At 47.7% G+C, this 21,352-nt stretch overlaps 1 protein-coding gene across 2 annotated transcripts in view; it reads left to right on the top strand.

The window, feature by feature from the left end:
* The first annotated feature begins 11,314 nt into the window (after positions 1-11,314).
* COBL (cordon-bleu WH2 repeat protein) overlaps positions 11,315-21,352 on the top strand; it is a 299,076-nt gene continuing 289,038 nt past the window's right edge. The window contains exon 1 of one of the 2 annotated variants that reach the window (XM_027540263.1): positions 11,315-11,605. In XM_027540263.1, coding sequence (XP_027396064.1) covers positions 11,565-11,605 — 41 coding nt within the window. In that variant the 5' untranslated portion in view covers positions 11,315-11,564. The remainder of the gene's footprint in view (positions 11,606-21,352) is intronic. The other variant, XM_027540262.1, reaches the window with a different exon arrangement.

The raw sequence follows: 21,352 nt of genomic DNA, 5'->3' as shown, positions 1-21,352 counted from the left end.
TGATGCAATGAACATTTGAGTACGTGTGTCATTTTGAATTTTGCAATAAGGTGTTCATGATCTGAGCTACAGTCAGCTCCCGGTCTTGTTTTTGCTGACTGTATAGAGCTTCTCCATCTTTGGCTGCAAAGAGTATAATCAATCTGATTTTGGTATTGAACATCTGGCTATGTCCATGCGTAAAGTCTTCTCTCGTGTTGTTGGAAGACGGTGTTTGCTATAACCAGTGCGTTCTCTTGGCAAAACTCTATTAGCTTTTGCCCTGTTTCATTCTGTACTCCAAGGCCAAATTTGCCAGGTGTACCTTGACTTCCTACTTTTGCACTCCAGTCCCCTATAATGAAAAGTATATATTTTGGGGGGTGTTAGTTCTATAAGGTCTTGTAGGTCTTCATAGAATCATTCAAATACAGCTTCTTCAGCATTACTGGTCAGGGCATAGACTTGGATTACTGTGATATTGAATATTAAAGTCAGGAAGCAACAGTTAGAACTGGACATGGAACAATAGACTAGTTCCAAATAGGGAAAGGAGTACATCAAGGCTGTATATTATTACCCTGCTTATTTAACTTATATGCAGAGTACATCATGAGAAGTGCTGGGCTAGATGAAGCACAAGCTGGAATCAAGACTGCTGGGAGAAATATCAATAACCTCAGATATGCAGATGACACCACCCTTATGGCAGAAAGTGAAGAGGAACTCAAAAGCCTCTTGATGAAAGTGAAAGAGGAGAGTGAAAAAGTTGGCTTAAAGCTCAACATTCAGAAAACTAAGATGATGGCATCTGGTCACATCACTTCATGGCAAATAGATGGGGAAAGAGTGACTGACTTTATTTTTTGGGGCTCCAAAATCACTGCAGATGGTGACTGCAGCCATGAAATTAAAAGATGCTTGCTCCTTGGAAGAAAAGTTATGACCAACCTAGACAGTATATTAAAAAACAGAGACATTACTTTGCCAAAAAAGGTTTGTCTAGTCAAAGCTATGGTTTTCCCAGTAGCCATGTATGGATATGAGAATTGGACTATAAAGAAAGCTGAGCACTGAAGAATTGATGCTTTTGAACTGTGATGTTGGAGAAGACTCCTGAGAGTCCCTTGGACTGCAAGGAGATCCAACCAGTCCATTCTGAAGGAGAGCAGCTCTGGGATTTCTTTGGAAGGATTGATGCTAAAGCTGAAACTCCAGTACTTTGGCCACCTCATGTGAAGAGCTGACTCGTTGGAAAAGACTCTGATGCTGGGAGGGATTGGGGGCAGGAGGAAAAGGGGACGACAGAGGATGGGATGGCTGATGGCATCACCGACTCGATGGACGTGAGTTTGAGTGGACTCCGGGAGTTGGTGATGGACAGGGAGGCCTTGCGTGCTGCAATTCATGGGGTCGCAAAGAGTCGGACACGACTGACCGACTGAACTGAACTGAATGAGAACTTACTCTAAGCACAGGGAACTCTACTCGGTGCTCTGTAGTGACGTAAATGGGAAGGAAATTCTAAAAAGAGGGGATATATGTATTTATATGGCTGATTAACTTTGTACAGCAGAAGCTAACACAACAGCATCTTGACTGGATCATTTCTTGACCTAGTCTTACACTGAAGCACATGTTCACAGCAGAGTTTAGATCTGGAGTTAAATGTAACCTTAGGAGTTCATGCTGCACTGTAGGACAAATCTGAGAGTTCCCTTTTACTTTCACCACAGAGAACAGAGGAAGTACACGTCTGTCTGGTCTCCCACAGAGATGGAAGATGCTACAGGCGAAGCTGGACTCCAAGGGCTGTGAAGGGGGCGGGGCTGACCCGAGGTGGGCGGGGCTGCCCCAGTAGGTGGGGCAGACCAGAGGGTGAGGCAGTGGGCAAGTCACTCAGCGTATCAGACCCCTGGGCCCACCAGTGGAGCCAAGAGTAGGTTCTGGAAGCTGCTTTCTGGAGGAAACAAGCCCACTTTGCATAAATCTGTGAAAAATGGAATTGCAAGGCCAAAGAATTAGCTGAGAAGTGGAATCAAGGTGACCGAGATGATGCAGCTGAAAAGCCAGGTCTCCAGAGCCAGGGATGGGCTGGAAGAGGGGGAACCGAAAGTGGAGACAGGGAGTGAACAGATGTGAGCAGGCAGCATGGCCACCCCGCCTCCATTCCTATGACACGCCAGATGCTTCAGTGCCGCCTCGTCTTCATCTACCTGTTCTACTTGTTCTGCGACTCCCCGGTGTGGGATGTCTGTCTAGCGCCTAATTGCTGATCAGAAGTGGAGTGGAGGTGGGGCAGGAACACTCATGAACTGTCTGTAATTAGAGAGTAACGGTGGCCTCTGCTCCAGGCGTGTGGTCTCTGAGCCCCGGGGAACCTGGTTAGCCTCCCTCTAGTGCTCAGTTGGCCCCACTGCGGGAGTCATTCGTGTCCTACCCTGCATCTCTGGCCTCCTCCGCCCGCCTGGCTGTGTGCCGCCTCAGCTCAAGAAACGGAGAGTGGTTGGAGAAAACTGCTCCAGGGAGAAGGCGCTCCTTTGAAACTTAGGGCCAGGCACCTCAGCGCAGCCCTGGCCTTGTACTGTGAGGCAGTGTCTCCCTCCCGGATCTGCTGCCCACTCTCGTCAGACTGTTTCAGCCTCTGTGAGCCATTTTGCATCACTTTGAATCTCCTGAGACTCCCAAACCCCTTCTCACCCCTCTCATCACTGGTGACCTTGCTCATCATTTCATGAGGAAACCTAGGAAATCAGAAAGCATTTTCTCATCTCCCGCAGTCTCTCAGCTGGCTGTCTGCATCTACCAGCCTGTTAAAGAGGAGACTGGGACTCTCAAGGCCCACCTCTCTCCTGCCCAGGGCACTCTCCACTCTTCCCCTCTGTCATCACATTTTCTTGTTGTCCCATATCATTCCGATCAACAGGCCGACAGGACCGTCTGTGGGCCATTAAATACCACACCCTTCCCGCTTCTGCCCTTTCACTCTGCTCTCCTTTGGCCTCACTCTCCATGAAAGAGTTGTCCACACTGGCTGTCCCAGACCACCCCCCCACCCTCCCCTGCAGCCCTGGGACTCCAGTACACCTGCTACTGCCCAGGCCACGTGACCTGCTTGGGCAAAGCGAACCCAGCACTTGGGTCTCCCCTCCCACACAACCCTCTCTAAAAATCCTTATGTTTATTATTTTTAAATTTTTATTTACTTTTAATTTTTATATTTTTGGCCATGCCACACAGCATACAGGATCTTAGCTCCCAGACCAGGGATTGGACCTCTGCACCCTGCAATGGAAGTGTGATGTTCCCAGCCACTGGACCTCCAGGGAATTCCCAAAATGCTTATGTCTAACATGATGAAACTGGAAAAGGAGATCTCAAGAACAATAATGGCAAATAAGTCACATTAAAAAATAAATGCAGGTTTTAAAAAACTGAGCAGAACTTTAAGGTTGTTTTACATTGGGAAATAACATTTTGAAATGTTTTCAAATAATTTGAAACTGAGGGATAAGTTTCAGAAACAGCACAGAGTTTCATGTAGTTAACATAAAATATAAAAAGGGCACCCTTATCAAAACCGGGAAACTGACCCTGGCACTATCTGTGAAATAGATTTTAGGGGAAATTCACCATCTTTCCACCGGTGTCCTTTTCCAATTGCAGGATACCATCCAGGGTCCCATGCTGCCTGTCTCACTGTAGCCTCCTCCAATGTGACAGCCCCTCTGTACTATTATAATTTTTCTAATAGAATGCTTTTCAATTCATGTTTGTCTAATGTTTTCTCATAACTAGATGAAGGCATTTTTGGCAATAATATCATACACTTATGGAATTTTTAAGCTGACTGATGATTTCGAGACAGATGACATGCTAAGCATTTTTTGAAACATTACTCAAGATCCTCAAAACCCTTTCATGAAGTAATGGTTTACTTGCCTTTTACAGATGAGAAAACCAGGGTGTTGAATCATTGTTGGAGGTCACACAGTTAGTGGGATGCAACTGGGACCTGAGCTCACACCTGGCTGGGCTGGGCAGCTCTGGGTGAAGGAGATGGCACAGCTCATGGGCTTTTCCACAGGGAGGGCGCTTGGGAAGTGTGTGAGCCTCCTCCACCCTGAGCGTCACCAAGAAAGGGTGCCACAGCCACTGGCAGAGCTCATCCCACCACGCGACCGCATCCGTCGTAAAGGCAGAGTCAGCCTCTCTGACATCGTTCAGACCACCCTCACTCACAGGACCTGACTCTCTCCACCCAGCCTTGTGTTCTGTTGACATCTGGTCTTATTATTTTTTTTTAATATAAATCTATTTATTTTAATTGGAGGTTAATTACTTTACAATATTGTATTGGTTTTGCCATACATCAACATGAATCCGCCGCAGGTGTACACATGTTCCCCATCTTGAACCCCCCTCCCACCTCCCTCCCGGTACCATCCCTCTGGGTCATCCCAGTGCACCAGCCCCAAGCATCCTGTATCCTGCATCAAACCTGGTCTGGCGATTCATTTCATATATGATATTATACATGTTTCAATGCCATTCTCCCAAATCATCCCACCCTCGCCCTCTCCCACAGAGTCCATAAGACTGTTCTATACATCTGTGTCTCTTTTGCTGTCTCCCATACAGGGTTATCGTTACCATGTTTCTAAATTCCATATATATGTGTTAGTATACTGTATTGCTGTTTTTCTTTCTGTCTTACTTCACTCTGTATAATAGGCTCCAGTTTCATCCACCTCATTAGAACTGATTCAAATGTATTCTTTTTAATGGCTGAGTAATACTCCATTGTGTATATGTACCCCAGCTTTCTTATCCATTCATCTGCTGATGGACATCTAGGTTGCTTCCATGTCCTGGCTATTATAAACAGTGCTGTGATGAACACTGGGGTACACGTGTCTCTTTCAATTCTGGTTTCCTCAGTGTGTATGCCCAGCAGTGGGATTGCTGGGTCCTAAGGCAGTTCTATTTCCAGTTTTTTAAATCTCCACACTGTTCTCCATAGTGGCTGTACTAGTTTGCATTCCCACCAACACTGTAGGAGGGTTCCCTTTTCTCCACACCCTCTCCAGCATTTATTGCTTGTAGACTTTTGGATAGCAGCCATTCTGACTGGTCTTATTTTAAGGTAGGAGTTAGAAATCGGAAAGATGACACTGAGTCAAACAATCTGAATTCTGAGTGGCTCAGTGGAGAGCGGCAGCAACTACAAAACCCCTTGTAAAGTGAAGAGTCTGTGAGTGGAAGCTGTCCATTCTGCCCTGTCCTTGGAAGTCACAGTGTGCCTGCCACCAGCAGCCAGCGACTGGGCTGGGGTTGTTAGTGGTGCAGAGGAGCGACTGAGCGGTTGGAGCCTCCGCCCTCGCCTGGCAGCTCTATCTTCTGTTACGTGCAGGACACATTAATGAGAACACACGGTTCTGTTGTTTCACATGGCGAATGATTGAACATTCCGTTAAATATTGACCTTTAGCACAATCGCGCTCGTATCTCACCTGTGAACTATGAGGCACCGAGAATAAGCAGTTCTTCCCAAGCAGGCATGTTGGGTAGCAAGGGGAAAAGCGCACCCCAGCATCACAGTGGAACGGGCCGGAGTGTACCCAGAGTGCTTATCAATGGGTCAGTGACGCCCGGAGCCCGGAACAGCTGCTCTTCAGTGGTTAGGCCTGGGCCCAGGATTGTTTAACGTCTTTATCAGTGACCTGAGTGAGACTGAATGAACGCGTGTTTTGTACCTATGCAGCTGATACTGAGCTGGCAGGGACAAACAGGGCCTCAGAAGTGAGGGTTGTAATCTAAACTGACCTTGGCAAATTGTGGCCATGTGCATTGATTAGACTCCATGGCTAGAGAAGAGTTTTAGAGAAAGAGAGAACTATAAACAAAGTGGAAAAAACAATCTGTCTTCAGCACTTTGTCAACTGTCTGGGGCTAAGGCCATGTTACTGAATCCAAGCTCTGCTCGCCGCATGACAGACCAGTAATTGGAAGATGAGGTGTGGAGGCAAGGAACAGTGACGTTATTTGGAAAGTCAGGTATCTAAGAAGATGGTGGACTAGTGTTCTTATCTGGGTCCGGAGGTCAAGTTTTTTTTTTTTTTTTTTTTAACAATATAGAGAGGTAGAGGAGGTGAGGTAGTAAAGTGAAAAGGTCATGAGTCTTACAAAGCATCTCCTAGCTTGGCCAGCATGGGGTCTGCGGCCATTCACAGGGGGGTAGGGACAGGAAGTCTCCCATGAACTGGACAAAGGCACTTTAGTTTAACACTCAGGCAGAAGGGCAGCTTCTCTGAGGCAGGCCATTATATATGCTTACAGCTATGGACAGGGCTTCCCAGGTGGCGCTTGTGGTAAAGAACCCACCCGCCAATGCAGGAGACCTAAGAGACATGGGTTTGATCCTGGCTCAGGAAGATGCCCTGGAGGAGGAAATGGCAACCCACTCCAGTATTCTCGCCTGGAGAATCCCATGGACAGAGGAGCCTGGTGGGCTACAGTCCATAGGGCCTCAAAGATTAGGACAGGACTGAAGTGACTTAGCATGCAAATACATGCAGGGACGGACAACATCCTTTTAGTGATTATAGTAACAAAAGCTAATGAAAAGCAAAGGTTAAAGTAAAAGAAACAGAGTCAGCATGGATTCAGATGCTGTTCTTCCCTGTTACAGCCGGAGTACAGCAAGACGGGAGCCCTGGGAGCTGGTGGTGTGTCCCCTGCAGGCACCATGGGATGCCTGCTTCCAGCTGTGCCCAGTGCTTGGACTTTGGGATGTGGTGGGGCTAAATGGAGAGGGATGGGCAAGGCGAGAATGATCTGACAGAGGACAAGGTTATTTCAGGAGAACAGACCGAGAGGTCCTGAGCAAGGGGGCAGGCTTTTGTAACACTGTTACTGAGCAGGACGCTGTGAGGGCTTCCTGGGTACCAGAGCCTTTCTGTGTCCCCAGTTTCTTGTTTGCAGGAAAAAGACCTCAGCCTCTATGACCTTCCCTGAGTTCCAAGGCAGGTTCGAGAAGCTGCTAGTCAGGGAAGGGAGGCAATGCAAAGACCAGGGAGGGGCAGCCAGAAAACAGTGGTGCCACCACCAGGGGTGTGAGGAGCAGGACCTCTGATCTCTTTTATAGACACTAGAGCCCCCAGATGGAAGAACTCAACTGCAGGAGAACCGTGAACACTCAGCCCCCAGACCTACTGGAGCCTGAGGACTGATTATGGTCAGCCCTGTGATGTCAGCCTGCAGCCTCACCATCAACAATCGTAGACGTGTGCACGAGCTGATCACTTACCCCTCCCTCATGTGGCCTTGAAAAATGCCTCCCTGATACCCATCAGGGAATGCAGGGCTTTGAAGCCGTGGCTTCCTGGACTCCTTCCTTGCTGGGCACCTACAGTAAATGCTGCACTTTCCTTCACCACAACCCAGTATCAGCAGACCAGCTTTACTGCACGCAGGCACAGGGTAATGCAATGGGGAAGAAATACCAGAAACTAGCAAAATAAATCAATGAACTCTTTAATGTCATGGAAAGTAGAAGCCGATATGATTTAAAGTGAATTATAAATACAGGGCAGGCAGAACTCAGAGTCAGTAGAGAAAGTTTAGATGGGAGTACAACTTGTAAGAGAAACAAAGTCTTGTCACGACTATGAGGCCATCTCTGCATTATATTCATTATGTATATATACATATATATATATATCTTTGACAGTCAAACAAAAGTAAATAAATATATACATGTTACATAAATAAGGTGTATGTGTAGGGAGCAGTCCTCTTTCTGCTTAAAAACATTATCTGGCTGTGCTGAGTCTTTGTTGCTGCATCTGGGCTTTCTCTAGGTGTGGCAAGCGGGGCTGCTCTTCCCTGTGGGGCATATCTTTCTCACTCTGGGGTCTGCTGTTCCTTGCAGGACATGGCCTTCTGTGGGGGCTGCTCTTCCTTGTGGGGCATGGCCTTCTGTGGGGGCCACTCTTCCTTGCAGGGCATGGCCTTCTGTGGGGGCTGCTCTTCCCTGCGGGGCATGGCCTTCTGTGGGGGCTGCTCTTCTCTGTGGGGCACGGCCTTCTCACTGTGGGGGCTGCTCTTCCCTTCAGGGCATGGCCTTCTGTGGGGGCTGCTCTTCCCTGCGGGGCATGGCCTTCTCACTGTGGTGGTTTCTCTTGTTGCAGAACCTTGTGCCTGGTTGCACACGCTTCAGGAGGTGTTTTGCACAGGCTTAGTTGCTCTCTGGCTTATGGGATATTCCCAGACCAGGGCTTGTACCTGTGTTCCCTGCATTGACAGGCAGATTCTTAACCACTCTGCCACCAGAGAAGTCCCAGTACTTTTTCATTGTGCTCTAATTGACAGAGCACAAAGTTCACTCTTTCAAAGTCCTTCTTAACTAGTGGTTAGACTAAAGCACTTCTTAGCCTGTGAATGAGATAGCAGAAAACCACCAAAAGTAATTAGCAAAGTGGATTTTATTAGCTTGGATACCAGAAAAGTTTTGACTAAGAATATGGTGGAGAATTTTCACGGTGTAACAACTGATTTCAAGATGGATTTAGAAAAGGCAGAGAAACCAGAGATCAAACTGTCAACAAGATTGCCAGGAGAAATATCAGTAACCTCAGATATGCAGATGACACCACCCTTATGGCAGAAAATGAAGAGGAACTAAAAAGCCTCTTGATGAAAGTGAAAGTGGAGAGTGAAAAAGTTGGCTTAAAGCTCAACATTCAGAAAACGAAGATTATGGCATCTGGTCCCATCACTTCATGGGAAATAGATGGGGAAACAGTGGAAACAGTGTCAGACTTTATTTTTTTGGGATGGTCAGCTGGCTCCCCTCCTCACACAATGACTGGCTTATGGCAGATACTGCAAAGTATCCTTTGAACTGGGGCTTCCCTGGTGGCTCAGATGGTGAAGAATCTGCCTGAAGTGCAGGAGACCTGGGTTTGATCCCTGGGTTGGGAAGATCTCCTGGAGAAAGGAATGGCTTCCCACTCTAGCATTCTTGCCTGGAGAATTGGGCTACAGCCCATGGGGTCACAAAGAGTTGGACAGGATTGAGTGACTAACACGCCACATCAACAGCATTCTGCGAGCTGCACAATGTTGGACCACATCTCTACGCAGGTGGGTTTGCAGGGATCCCCATGGTAAAGGAAGTTTGGATTGCAAACAGAGAACTGGCCCCCAAGCTGACCCAGGAGGCTGCCAGGCTGGCCCAAGTCTTCCCTAAAGCCTTGGGCGCTCAGCCCATCATTCCTGGGACAAGTCTGACCCTGCCCTCATGACATCTCTCACCAGTCCTCACCCTTCACCCCACTCCGGGTTAAGTAAATGTGCCTGCAGGGTTTCAGGGTCTGAGACGCCTGGTGGCCCTCCTGGAATCAGAGGTGTCCAGGTCTCCGGGTCTTTCTGGGCCTTTACTCTAGAGCAATTTGAACATCACACTGAAGGTGGGACACTGCCTCCTTCTATTCATCTTTCCCGGATGTTGTCTCCCTGAGAGACAGCTACCTGCTATGACCCCCTTCTCCACTGGGAACACTGGGCTATTCCTCCTTCTCCCCCCGCCCCAATTCCTCCTGCGGCCTTTCCAGGCCTTCCAGTGAGCTGCACTCCCGCCTGCCCCCTCAGCAGGATCCAGACAGGGATCTCTAGCCCCTCCCAGGCTGCCCTTTCTTACGTGGCTTCCTGAGTAAGAGTAAGGAGGGGGAACCAGAGATCCTGAGGAGGAGTCCTTGATCCCCACACCAAGAGGGGGAAGGCTTAGGAGAGATTCACTCATTCAGCGCACCCTGCATTTATCAGGCATCCCGTCTACCTGCCAGACTGTCCTAAATGCTGGGGGTCCATTGATACATGAAACAGACAAAGGCCCGACACTCACTGAGATCACATTCTAGGGAAGAAGAAAGATGGCCAGAAAAGAACAAAATGTGCCAAATATGGCTATATATTTATATTCCATTGATTTATAATGTTTACACCTGTAATTGTTTATATAAACAAAGTTCACAGACACATTCATATATAGAAGCAAAATTTTATCTATAATGAAAACATAAACAGCTATTTGTAAATACAAATATTTAAAATAAGCAAGCAACAAATCTATATTTAAAAATATATATTAAAAAGGTATGCTATCTACAAATAGATAAATTCTTAGAATAAAAATAACTCAGGGCATGCAGAGCAATACTAAGTCTGTATTTCGCACACAGTGCTCCTGGAGGGCTTGCCTGGGGAGGTGGCATCTGAGCAGGGACCACAGGGTGGAACTGGAAATGACACCGCAGAGCATCCCAGGCAGATGCCTGAGATGGACAGAATGGGAAGGCAGAGCTGCAGCATGGTGGGCTCTGAGGCTGTGCGCTCTGGGTGGGCGCCCAGGCCTGAGGACCTAAGGCCTTTCAAGTCCCAGCAAGGATTTCCCATTCTGTATCTAGACCGGTCTCTCCCCTTCCTTAAGGGGAAAGCTGGAGGGCAGCGGGAGGAAGGCTCAGGCAGGCCTCTGGATTCCTCATCCCAGTTTTAGACTCAAAGGAACGCCTCCTTTAACACCCAGCACAGCAGGCTCACTTACTCATATTTTATTCTAGTCCTTGGAACCCCACGGAAGAGTCATTTTTGTAAATCAGACTTTCGCACTAGCCCAGATCCCTTTTGTGGCTTTGGGTTAGAAGGAGTGTGGGGTGAAGCTCGGAAGATCTGGGGTCTCTGGCTGGCCTGCTCTGGGCCCCACGTGGGCTGCCTGTGCTGGCGTTTCTGCCCGCGGCCCCTCGAATCCATCACCGGCAGCGCGACCGCAGCACCTGTCTAACAACCCGAGCTCCCAGGAGCAAGGCTGGGCCGGCTCCAGGGCCCACAACTTCCAATACCTGACCCGGTGGAGCCCGAATTTGCCTTTCTCACAGGTTCCCAGGTGCGGCAGGTCAGGAAGGCACGTAGAGACCCACCGCACCAGTGCCGCTGCCCGGAAGGAGGTTCTGGGTTCCAGGGCGGCGAGGCTGACACCGCTCACTCTTAACGCTCCGACGTCCTCCCGTCGGTCCGCCCACCTCGTCCTGCCCGAAAGGCTGCCAGGTGCTGCCCCCTCCGCAGCTCCTCCCCGCCCCCGCGCGGCGCGCTCCCGGGACCCCCACGCGCCAGGAGACTAGTGCCCTCCCTCCCGGGAGCAGAGGCCCGGGGAAGCAGGCGGCGGCGAAGCGGGTATCTTCTCGGGCCCCGCTGGCGCCCGGCCCCCGCCCCGGAGGCGCGCCGCTGGCAGAGCCGGCCGCTCCGGAGGCGCGCGGCAGCGGGGGCGGTGCTCCCGGGGGCGCGGCGCACCTTGCTCCCGGCACCCCCGCCCCGCGTCGGCCCCTCCCCGCGGGCCCGCGCCCCCGCCTGCCTGGGTCTGTTCCAGCCCCTTCTGCCGTTCCGGCCGGGCGGCTGTCCTCCGCCGGCCCGCGACGGAGGACGATGGGTCAGCGCGGAAAAAGTGAATGAGGGCCGCGGCGGCGACTGCGAGCGCCTGACTCGCGGGGCCCGAGCGCCGCCCGCGCCCCGCCTCGCCCGCAGACTCCATGGACGTGTTGCGAGCCTCGGCGGCCAAGCCCCCGACCGGGTAAGCCGCCCCGGGCTCCCCTCGCCGCGGACGCCGGCGCCCGCGCGGCGTGCACTCGGGACGGGGCGCCCCTTTCGGGGCCGCGAGCCCGCGCCCGGCGGGGGAAGGGAGTTGTGTACTTTGTGCGCCCAGGTCGTTGCCCGGGGTAACAGTGTCAGCCCGCGGCCCCGGCGCTTTTCGCGTGTGTGCGTTTGTGTGGGCGCTCCTTTTGGGATTGTGCGCTCCCTTTTGGGGGTCCCCGCGGGCGGAGCCCCACGAACTTTCCCTGCCACCCGCGAGGGCTCCCCCTGCGGGAGGGGAGGAAGGCGGTGGAGACCCGGCCGGGCCCCCAGCCCTGTCGCTGACTTGCCCCTTGGGTGACTGTGTTCCAGTCTGTCATCCCGCCCCACCGTCCGCTCCTCCTCCCCCTAAAAGGAAGGGGAACAGGGTCCGAGCACCCAGAGGCGCCTAGGTGCCGCGGTCTCGGGAAGGCTGTGTACAGGGCATTGCCCTGGAGGTTTTCTGCTGCTCCCCTCCCTAGCTGACTTTTCGGGGCTCCTCGGTACAGGGCACTGGCAAGTGAACCGGGCCCGCCCCGGGGACCCCAGCATATCACTAAAGTGGGGGCTCCCATCCCTGCCTGCGCGGCCGATCCTCTTGCCCAAACCTTCGCGGGGTCTGTTTTACATCCCACAACTCGTGTGTGCGGATTACAGGTCAGGTTCGTATTCTATTCGCTGAAAGAGTAACTTCCGTAATACAAGAAAAATAACCCTGCTCTTTAACCACATCCAGAGCTGGAGTTTGAGCCGGGCAGGACCCCCGCCGGGCCCGGTGGCCTGCGCTCAGCGCTCAAGGGGTCGCGCGCTCGGCTTGCCGGGGCAGTGCGTCTCCGCGGGGCACACCCAGGACCTGTGAGCTGTCTCAAGGGCCTGGAGCGAATGTGTGATGAGTCCTGAGAATGGAATGAGTGCCTGGGGTGGGCCCTGCACCTGCTTACCAAAGGGGCCCACGTTCCACTCTAGCAACTGGTCTCCAGTGAGGCGGCTTTGGGGACAACTAATCTCTTTTCATTGCAGTGTGTCCCGTTGACTCATCCTGCCCGCGCGAACTCATAGGCTGCGGTGCTGCCCAAGTGCGCAAAAGGTTTTCAAAAACTGCCTTTTTCTTTCTTTTTTAACTCTGCCTTTAATGCCAGGAAAAAGTGAGCCAGGTTAGCAAATCAAATAATCCTGAAGCTGAGGAATGTTAAAAGGAACTTTGTTGTTTTTTGTTTTTTGGTTTGTTTTTTTGCTGTGCGCTTAGGGGCGGTTATGTAATTCCCTTTGAACAAACAAATCTCCCCCAAAGAAAAGAAATGTGGAAAGTCCTTTTTCATGGTAGTGGGCATCTCAAAATGACATCGAGAAATGTGAAACGGAATTGCTACTAATCTGTCTCCATTGGAGAGGTTATTTAATGAGTCTGTTTACGGAGACCGGAATCCTTTTGGCAAAACTATCTTATATTTGGAGAGGTCAGCAAACATTTAAGAGGTCAACAAACATTTAAGAGGTCAGCAAAATTGTATCCAAAAAGTACTTGTAAAATCCTTTAAAAGAATCTGATTGTAGAAGAAATGGGGATTCTAAACTTGGGACACTGTTTCCAGGGTGGTATTGTGTGAGCAGAAAGTCAGTCACCACCCCCCAACCCCGGCCGAGTCTGGTTGGTGGTGCTTTGCGGATTTCTGGCCTTCACGTCCAAGCCCCCCCGGCAGAGACTAGGGGCTTTTGCTGTGGATATGGTAACAAACCTGAGATTGTTATTCTTGATGCATTTGACTGTTTCGTCACACTCGCATGCAGAGCCTCCTATCGTATACAATTATTGTATCTTTTGTTTTAGTACGTTTTAGTGAACAGACGCCAACCAAATGCAGCATGCTTAAAATCAGAGGGCAGAAATGGTCTTGGGTTTTTTGTTTGTTTGTTTGTTTGTTTCTTTGAATGTTTTATATAATATGGGTGTATTGGTTGCCTATCAGAAAGGAAAGATACAGATGTGAAATTTCTGGCTTTGGTACATTATTGGTGGCGGTCAGCTTCTGTTGGTTCTTCACCAAAATTACCGTCTCCTCTGACCTGTTGCCTAAGAATAAGGCGATGCCTGCCACGTGCTCCATGCTCCAGGGAATGTTTTTCCTCTGATACTGCCATGATTGGTTATCTAATCCCACTTTCATTAAGCTATTACTTTTCCACACCATGGCAGATGACTGATGTGATGAATTTGTTGTCGTTCACTGAGACTGGCGCTTTGCCTTGTGTTATGTAGAAATGGGCTGGATGGGGGACAATGAATTAAGGACATGTCACCTTATAAAATAACGTGTATGACAGTCCTTGAGAATTACTGAAGGGCCAGAGACATTAGTGACTGTAAATTCACTGACTGTATGTCTGCCTAATTTATTAATACATAATTATTAGTTATTTTTGTTGAGAGCACAAGTATACATTTTATTTGGATTGGAATTTAGGTTTTTACTAGTAATTTCATTAAAACCATATCTTAGGGCTAACTTAATTTAAAACTGTTGGGGAAAAGTATTATTTTAGGAAAGAGGACATAGGCAAAAACTAACCAATCAGACCGTGTGACTTTTCAAGAATTTCAGACCTTAGTTGAGGTATACTAATTTATGGAATATTCTAGAATGCAAGTAAAGGTGAATTACCTTTGAGTAAGGTTTTAAAATATCTCCAAGTCCATTTAAGGCAAAGTTTTTTGGCTTACTTTTAGTTATCTGTTTGAGTGTTTGTGAGATCTACCCCAGTAGTTGAACCCACTCCAGTATTCTTATTTGAAAAATCTCATAAATAGGGGAGACTGGTGGGCTACAACCCATGGAGTCACAAAGACTCAGACGTGACTGAGCAACTGGGCATGCTTGCGTACACCCACATCCCAGTAGTTGGTTATGGACACAGGATTGAATTTCCCACTGGAGCTCATAGGAACAAGAGGCAGCATGTTGGTGAGTTTGGCAGGGTAGTAGTTAATTTTTTTCCCCTGTGGTGGAAATGCGTATTTCTGTAGGATAAAATAGTCTCCAGTGACATGAAATGTCTAAACAGCTGGTGCTTTTGCCCATTGGCTTCATTCAGGAGCGTGCTTGTGTAAATATCAGTGAAAGTTTGTGAGTCAGTTTCACCAGAATGTGTGCTCCCCGGAGACATAGCTGGTATTCCCTTCTCTGCATAAATTTGTCATTATTTAATCAAGTCATTAGAACATGAAATAATTTTAAAGATATTAATCGAAGTGGGTAACTTGAGCTTCTTGAGTCCTGTTGACACTGAACATACCGCTAAGTATGGGAGGCCTGCTACTCCTGACCGTGAACTTGGGTGGCCACCTTGGCTTTCTCTACCTTATCTCTTACGAGCATGCAAAGATAGTGAAATATTAGCAGGTGTGCTCTGTAAAAACATGTTTAGGTTTCTGGGCCTTTATTTATTTATTTTTTTAAGGTTTCTAGGCTTTTGGCTAACCTGTTAGAAAGTGTGTTTATATCCTTAAAAATGACAGTCTGACTGATTATTTGCTACATTAAAATTTTCCCATTCAATTTGAGCTGTTTTTTTAAGATGTTACTTCTGAGCCCTTCTTTAAGTCAGTAGTTCATTTAAGGACATCAAAACTCGTTCTTGTTTGATATAAAGTGGAGAGGAGATCTCAGAATTGTATTCTTTTGTAATAATAGTTTTTCTTAATATTTTTTAATACATTAGAGGAGTTGAATTCCCCTGTTACAATAGCAGGTAAGCTTAGAGCATTGTAATATTTCTCAGTGATTGTGTGATGGAGCTGAAGCTAATATGTGATTAAATTTGGTGTGAAGATGTTTGTACCAGGCACAGCAGCCTGTGGCTCCACCTCTTTCCCTCCCTGGCTGACTTTTCCTGGTGCCAGCGGATCAGATTATTATTAGGTAGGTCCAGGCGAGTGACACCCCCATGGGCATGCAGGTCTGGGTCTGGTGGCCTCTTTAATTTGGGACCTGGGACGTGAAGTGATAATTTGGGAACACCTAAAAGTGCTTCCATAATTATTAGGAAAGCAGTGATTGTGAGTTGTCTGCACACCGATGAGTAATTTATGTTTCTAGGCCTTTTGTGCTTTGCTATTAAGTTTAAATTTGTAATTGGTCATAAGTTTTAAAAGTGAGCAGAGATGTTTGACACCAAAGTAGTGTTTAGATTGAAATTGTGCAAATTTAAAACATAGGAACACTTGATTGTGATGTGGTGTATTTCCAGTACCCCTTTATTAGAGAATAAATAGAATTTAATTGTGGAGTCTGTGGATTGTATGTGTTGGATAATTTTATTTTATTTTATTTTATTTTGAGGATGAAACTCAAAAGCTTTTTAATTTTGTATATTTTAAGAAGAACTATAGTGTGAAAACTAAACTAGTTTCTAGATATTTTTCTAAAATTTTCACAGTTTATCTACTATATCACATTAAAAGCATATTTTTATTAGTATGCCATAGGAGGAAAAGGTTTCTGGTTTGATAATCATGAAGTTGTGTTTCTTTTTTTTTTTTAAGAATTCTCATCTATCCTTTATTAATTTTTAACACTTTGCCTTATCATTCTTTAGTTCTGTCTTTCAGAAAGACCACAGGATATATTAATAGTTGTAAATTTTTTTTCAGTTACTTTATACTGTAACAGAACATAGATTTGGTATTTCATGATTCACTGAAGGTTTTCATATATCTTCATCTTTGTAATTTTTTCTCCAGTTACACTAGTTAATATTGATTTGTATTATTGACATATTGATACTATACCTTTTTACGATTTTATAATTTTCATTTAAGCGAATTCCACCCCCTCCACCTTATACCTTTGTTTTCTCACTTTCACCTTGTCACTGGAGTCTTCATCTTCCAGGACCACTTGCTGGCTTTCAGCACCTGAATTGATGACAGTGTCATCAACTTTACCACTTTTCCTTCATGTTTCCACAATTCTTTATTTTTTACTCCTCTCTCCCAGACGTAGTATTCAGGGTTTTTCTTGCTTGTACTTTATATGGTTTCATTTGCTTTTATACAAAGCTAATGATGGTAATTGTTTTCAAGACCTGATGATGTTGGTTCTTTTTTTTAAAATTGAGATATAATTGTTTTGCAATATTGTTAGTTTATGCTGTAAAATGAAGTGAATCAGCTATTGCTGTTGTTCAGTCGCTAAGTCGTGTCTGACTCTTTGTGACCCCGTGGACTACAGCATTCCAGGTTTCCCTGTCCTTCACTGTCTCCTGGAATTTGCTCAGATTCATATCCATTGAGTCGGTGATGCTATCTAACCATCTCATCCTCTGCCGCTCTCTTCTATTGCCTTCGGTCTTTCCCAGCATGAGCGTCTTTTGCAGTGATTTGGCTCTTCACATCAGGTAGCCAAAGTATTGGAGCTTCAGCAGCAGTCCTACAAAGGAATATTAAGTGCTTATTTCCTTGAGGATTGACTGGCTTGATCTCCTTGGGGTCCAAGGGGTTCTCAAGAGTCGTCTCCAGCACCACAATTCAAAGGCATCAATTCTTCAGCACTCAGCCTTTCTTATGGTCCAACTTTCACAACTGTACATGACTACTGGAAAAACCATAGCTTTGATTATATAGACCTTTATCAGCAAAGTGATGTCTTTGCTTTTTAATACCCTGTCTAGGTTTGTCATATGTATACATATATTCCCTCCCTCTTAGACTTCCTTCCCTCCCCCTCCATCCCACCCCTCTAGGTCCTCAGAGAGCACTGAGCTGAGCTCCTTGTGCTATAGAGCAGGTTCCTGCTAGCTGTCTGTTTTACACATGGTGATATATACATGTCAGTCCCAATCTCCCCTTTCAGCCCATGCCCTGCTTCCTCTTCTGTGTCCACAAATCCATTCTCAACTCTGTCTCTCTATTCCTGCCCAGCAAGTGGGCTCCTCTGTACCATTTTTATAGATTCCACATCTGTGTGTTAATATCTGATGTTTATCTTTCTCTTTATGATTTACTTCACTCTGGTAAGTCTCTAGGTTCATCCATGTCTCTACAAATGACCCAATTTTGTTCCTTTTTGTGTGTGTGCATATTCAGTCACTCAGTTGTGTCTGACTCTTTGCAATGCCATGGACTGTAGCCCCCCAGGCTCCTCTGTTCATGGAATTTCCCAGGCAACAGTACTGGAGTGGGTTGCCATTTCCTACTCCAGGGGAATCTTCCTGACCCAGGGATTGAACCCATGTCTCCTGCATTGACAGGCAGATTCTTTACCACTGAGCCAGCATTCCATTGTGTATATGTGCCACGTCTTCTTTATCTGTTCCTCTGTCCTTGGACACTTAAGGACCTGATGGTGTTTATTCTGAACTAGATTTTGCTGTGCACTCTCTTGGGTCTCCAGAAGCTGCTGTGTTTCCTCCTGCCTGTCTCAGGGACAGTCCCCCTCTTCAGGGACAAGGATGCTCCCTTCCCTAGCTGGGCAGATGCATTGCAGCCTGTAGGGTTTATGCTCACTTCTCTTGGTCTCCTAATTAGCTGCTAAGCTGTTGCTTGCCAGGACCATGTCTTCTACAGGTTAAGGTCAATTAGAATAAATTTCACAGCCAAAAACATTTCTATTTTAAAAAAGAAAAAGCTTGTCAAGCAACAACTAAGACATATTTTACTGCACTCCATTTGATGAACCGTGTTCCCAGACCACAGATGCTTTTGGGGACTTTTGCAGCTCCAGTCCCCACCTCCACCAAACCAAGCGGAGGTCTCTTTTTAAGAGACACTGATCACTTTCAAAAGATCATTGAAGTCCTTATCCTTTTCCCCCAAAACTGACAAGGACTCCCAAAGGTGAGCCAGATAACCAGGAATCCTGCTTCATCACTCTTTCTTCTTCTTTCTCACCACATTACCCAGGATCCCAGACAAGGGATATTGACTTCCAGACCCTCTCCCCTCCTTCAGATAGGGGACAGCAGGCTGTTTTCCTCTGTGGACACACGTGGACACATGGATGTGCTTGAACCCTTGCTGGGCCAGGCAGGGATCTTTCCCTAATCCAGAATTCCCTGTGCTTGGCCATTAATCCAATTTGACTTTCTTCATCAAAGGCAGACAGGCAGGCTTAGTGGAAAGAATACAGGCTCAGGAATCGGGAAACTTGGGTCCAGGTGTCAGATGTGCAGCATTAAAGTGGCCTCTGAGTTGAGCCCACAGTCCCGTCCTGGAGTGGCTCCTGCCTCTTTCCCGGCTCAGCGGAACGCCGTGAGGATGAAGATGCTCTGTGTCTGTGTCCTGTCTGCAGCCACTGAAACGTGAGACTGAATCTTTGACTTTCTTCCGTTTTCATTCATTTAACTGTCAGCAGCCAGGTACGGTCAGTGGCGCCCTCGTGGGCATGCAGGTCCAGCATCTCCTTTCGCACTGTCCCCTTGTCCTTCCTGAACCGCAGGGCACCCTGCTCTCTCAGGCTTCCTCTCTCCCCAGGGCCTGCGACATTTCTTCTTTCTCAGGTAGCTCCTGCTTCCTCCCCTAGGTGTAGCTGGGGGCTCCATTGACAGCCATTGAGATCCCTCATCTCATCTCAGATAATGAGCCCTGACCTTCACCTCTCGTGGTTGTGCTGATTCCCCTGCTGGAAACCCTTGTGTGAGGTTAGGGTTTCCCATTACGTATCTCTGATCTGCAGACTTCTGAGCTCCTGGGAGGCAAGGGTGCTACCTTGTGATAAATTGTGTCATAACTTTATGGCACAGGATTTTTGTTGCTGCTTTTGTTCAGTAACTAAGTTGTGTCTGACTCTTTGTGACCCCATGGACTACAGCACACTAGGCTTCCTTGTCCTTCGTTATCTCCCAGAGTTTGCTCAAATTCATGTCCACTGAGTTGGTGATGCCATCCAACTAACTCATCCTCTACCTCCCTCTTCTCCTTTTGCCTTTCATCTTCCCCAGCATCAGGGTTTTTTTCCAGTGAGTTGACTCTTCACATCAACTGGCCAAAGTATTGGAGCTTCAGCTTCAGCCTCAGTCCTTCCAATGAATATTCAGAGTTGATTTCCTTTAGAATTGACTGGCTTGACCTCCATGCAGTCCAAGGGACTCTCAAGAGTCTTCTCCAGCACCATAATTCAAAAGCATCAGTTCTTCAGCACTCAGCGTTCTTTATGTTCCAACTCTTACATCTGTATGTGACTACTGGAAAAACCATGAAAGTGAAAGTGAAAGTCACTCAATCACGTCCGACTCTTTGCGACCCCATGGACTCGTCCATGAAATTCTCCAGGCCAGGATACTGGTGTGGGTAGCCTTTCCCTTCTCCAGAGGATCTTTGCAACCCAGGTATCAAACCCAGGTCTCCCACATTGCAAGTGGATTCTTTACCAGCTGAGCCACAAGGGAAGCCCAAGAACACTGGAGTGGATAGCCTATTCCTTCTCCAGGGGATCTCCCCGATGCAGGAATCAAACCAGGGTCTCCCACATTGTAGGTGGATTCTTTACCACCTGAGCTATCAGAGAAATCCATAGCTTTGACTAAATGGACCTTTATCAGCAAAGTGATGTCTTTGCTTTTTAACATGCTGTCTAGGTTTGTCACAGCTTTTCCTCTAAGGATCACGTGTGTTAATCTCATGGCTGCGGTCGCTGTCTGCAGTGAGTTTGGAGCACAGGTGCAGGACGCACAGCTGGAATGCAGAAAGTGAGGCTGCATCCCCCTGGAGGATGTTGGATGGACTCAAGATTCACGTGATCTCTGAAACCATAGGAACAGAAGTGTTCCCAGAAATTCTAGGTCCTTCTTTTTAAAGACTGACTTTTTAAAAACTTTCTGCTTCATCTTATTTTTGCCAGACTGCAGGACATCAGAAAGATCAGTCATCGCTAACCTGTATAGCCACCCTGCTCTGACTGGGCTTGTGGGCTGTGCCGTCCTGTTCTTTGCAGACTTCGGAGGTATTGGATGTCTGATTTTGAGAAACTAAAGTGACTGTATTAGACGATGCAAAGTGATGGCAGCTGAGAGATGAAGTCATCTTCTCTCTCTCTCTCCTGTGAAAATCCAGTTCTGCAAGCAGGTGTTGAGGTGTGCTGTGATCTGAATGTCTGTGTCTCTCCCAACTTAACATGTTCAAATCCTAACCTTCAAGCTGACAGTATTAGGAGGTGGGCTCCTGGAGGTGTTAGGACATGAGGGTGGGCCCGGGCCCTCCCTATTGGGATCAGTGCCCTTATGAAGGACACCCCGAGAGCTCCCTTTGACCCTTCTAACTCATGGAGATAGGGGGAGAAAGAAATCTGCGACCTGGAAGAGGTCTCCAGACCACACCAGCACCCAGCCTTGGCCTTAAGGCCTCCAGAACTGCGAGCAGTACATGCCTGTTGCGTATAAGCCACCTAGTCTGTGGTGTTTTGGAAAAGCAGCCTGAACAGGCTAAGACGAGGTGCTAAGTCCAAGGGCACCCGCTTCTTTACATCTGGTGGCTCTGCCGTGGCCCGTGTGTGGCCCCCGTCTGCTCCGGCCCTGCCGACTGTGGGAGGAGGCGGGGGACCTGCCCTTTATTTTGAGGGTCTGATCCTCAAGTTGCACATCCCTTTGCTCATGTCTATGACCCAGTCTTTTTTTAATCATTGTAAAATTTATATGACATGCCGTCTCTACAGCTCAGTAGCATTAAGTACAGTCCCATTCTTGTGCAGCAGTCACCATTCATTTCCAGAACTGTTTT

This window comes from Bos indicus x Bos taurus, chromosome 4 (genome assembly GCF_003369695.1).
Source record: "Bos indicus x Bos taurus breed Angus x Brahman F1 hybrid chromosome 4, Bos_hybrid_MaternalHap_v2.0, whole genome shotgun sequence".
Taxonomy (NCBI): domain Eukaryota; kingdom Metazoa; phylum Chordata; class Mammalia; order Artiodactyla; family Bovidae; genus Bos; species Bos indicus x Bos taurus.
Note: the sequence above shows the minus strand (reverse complement) of the source record. Positions and strands in the feature narration are given on the sequence as shown.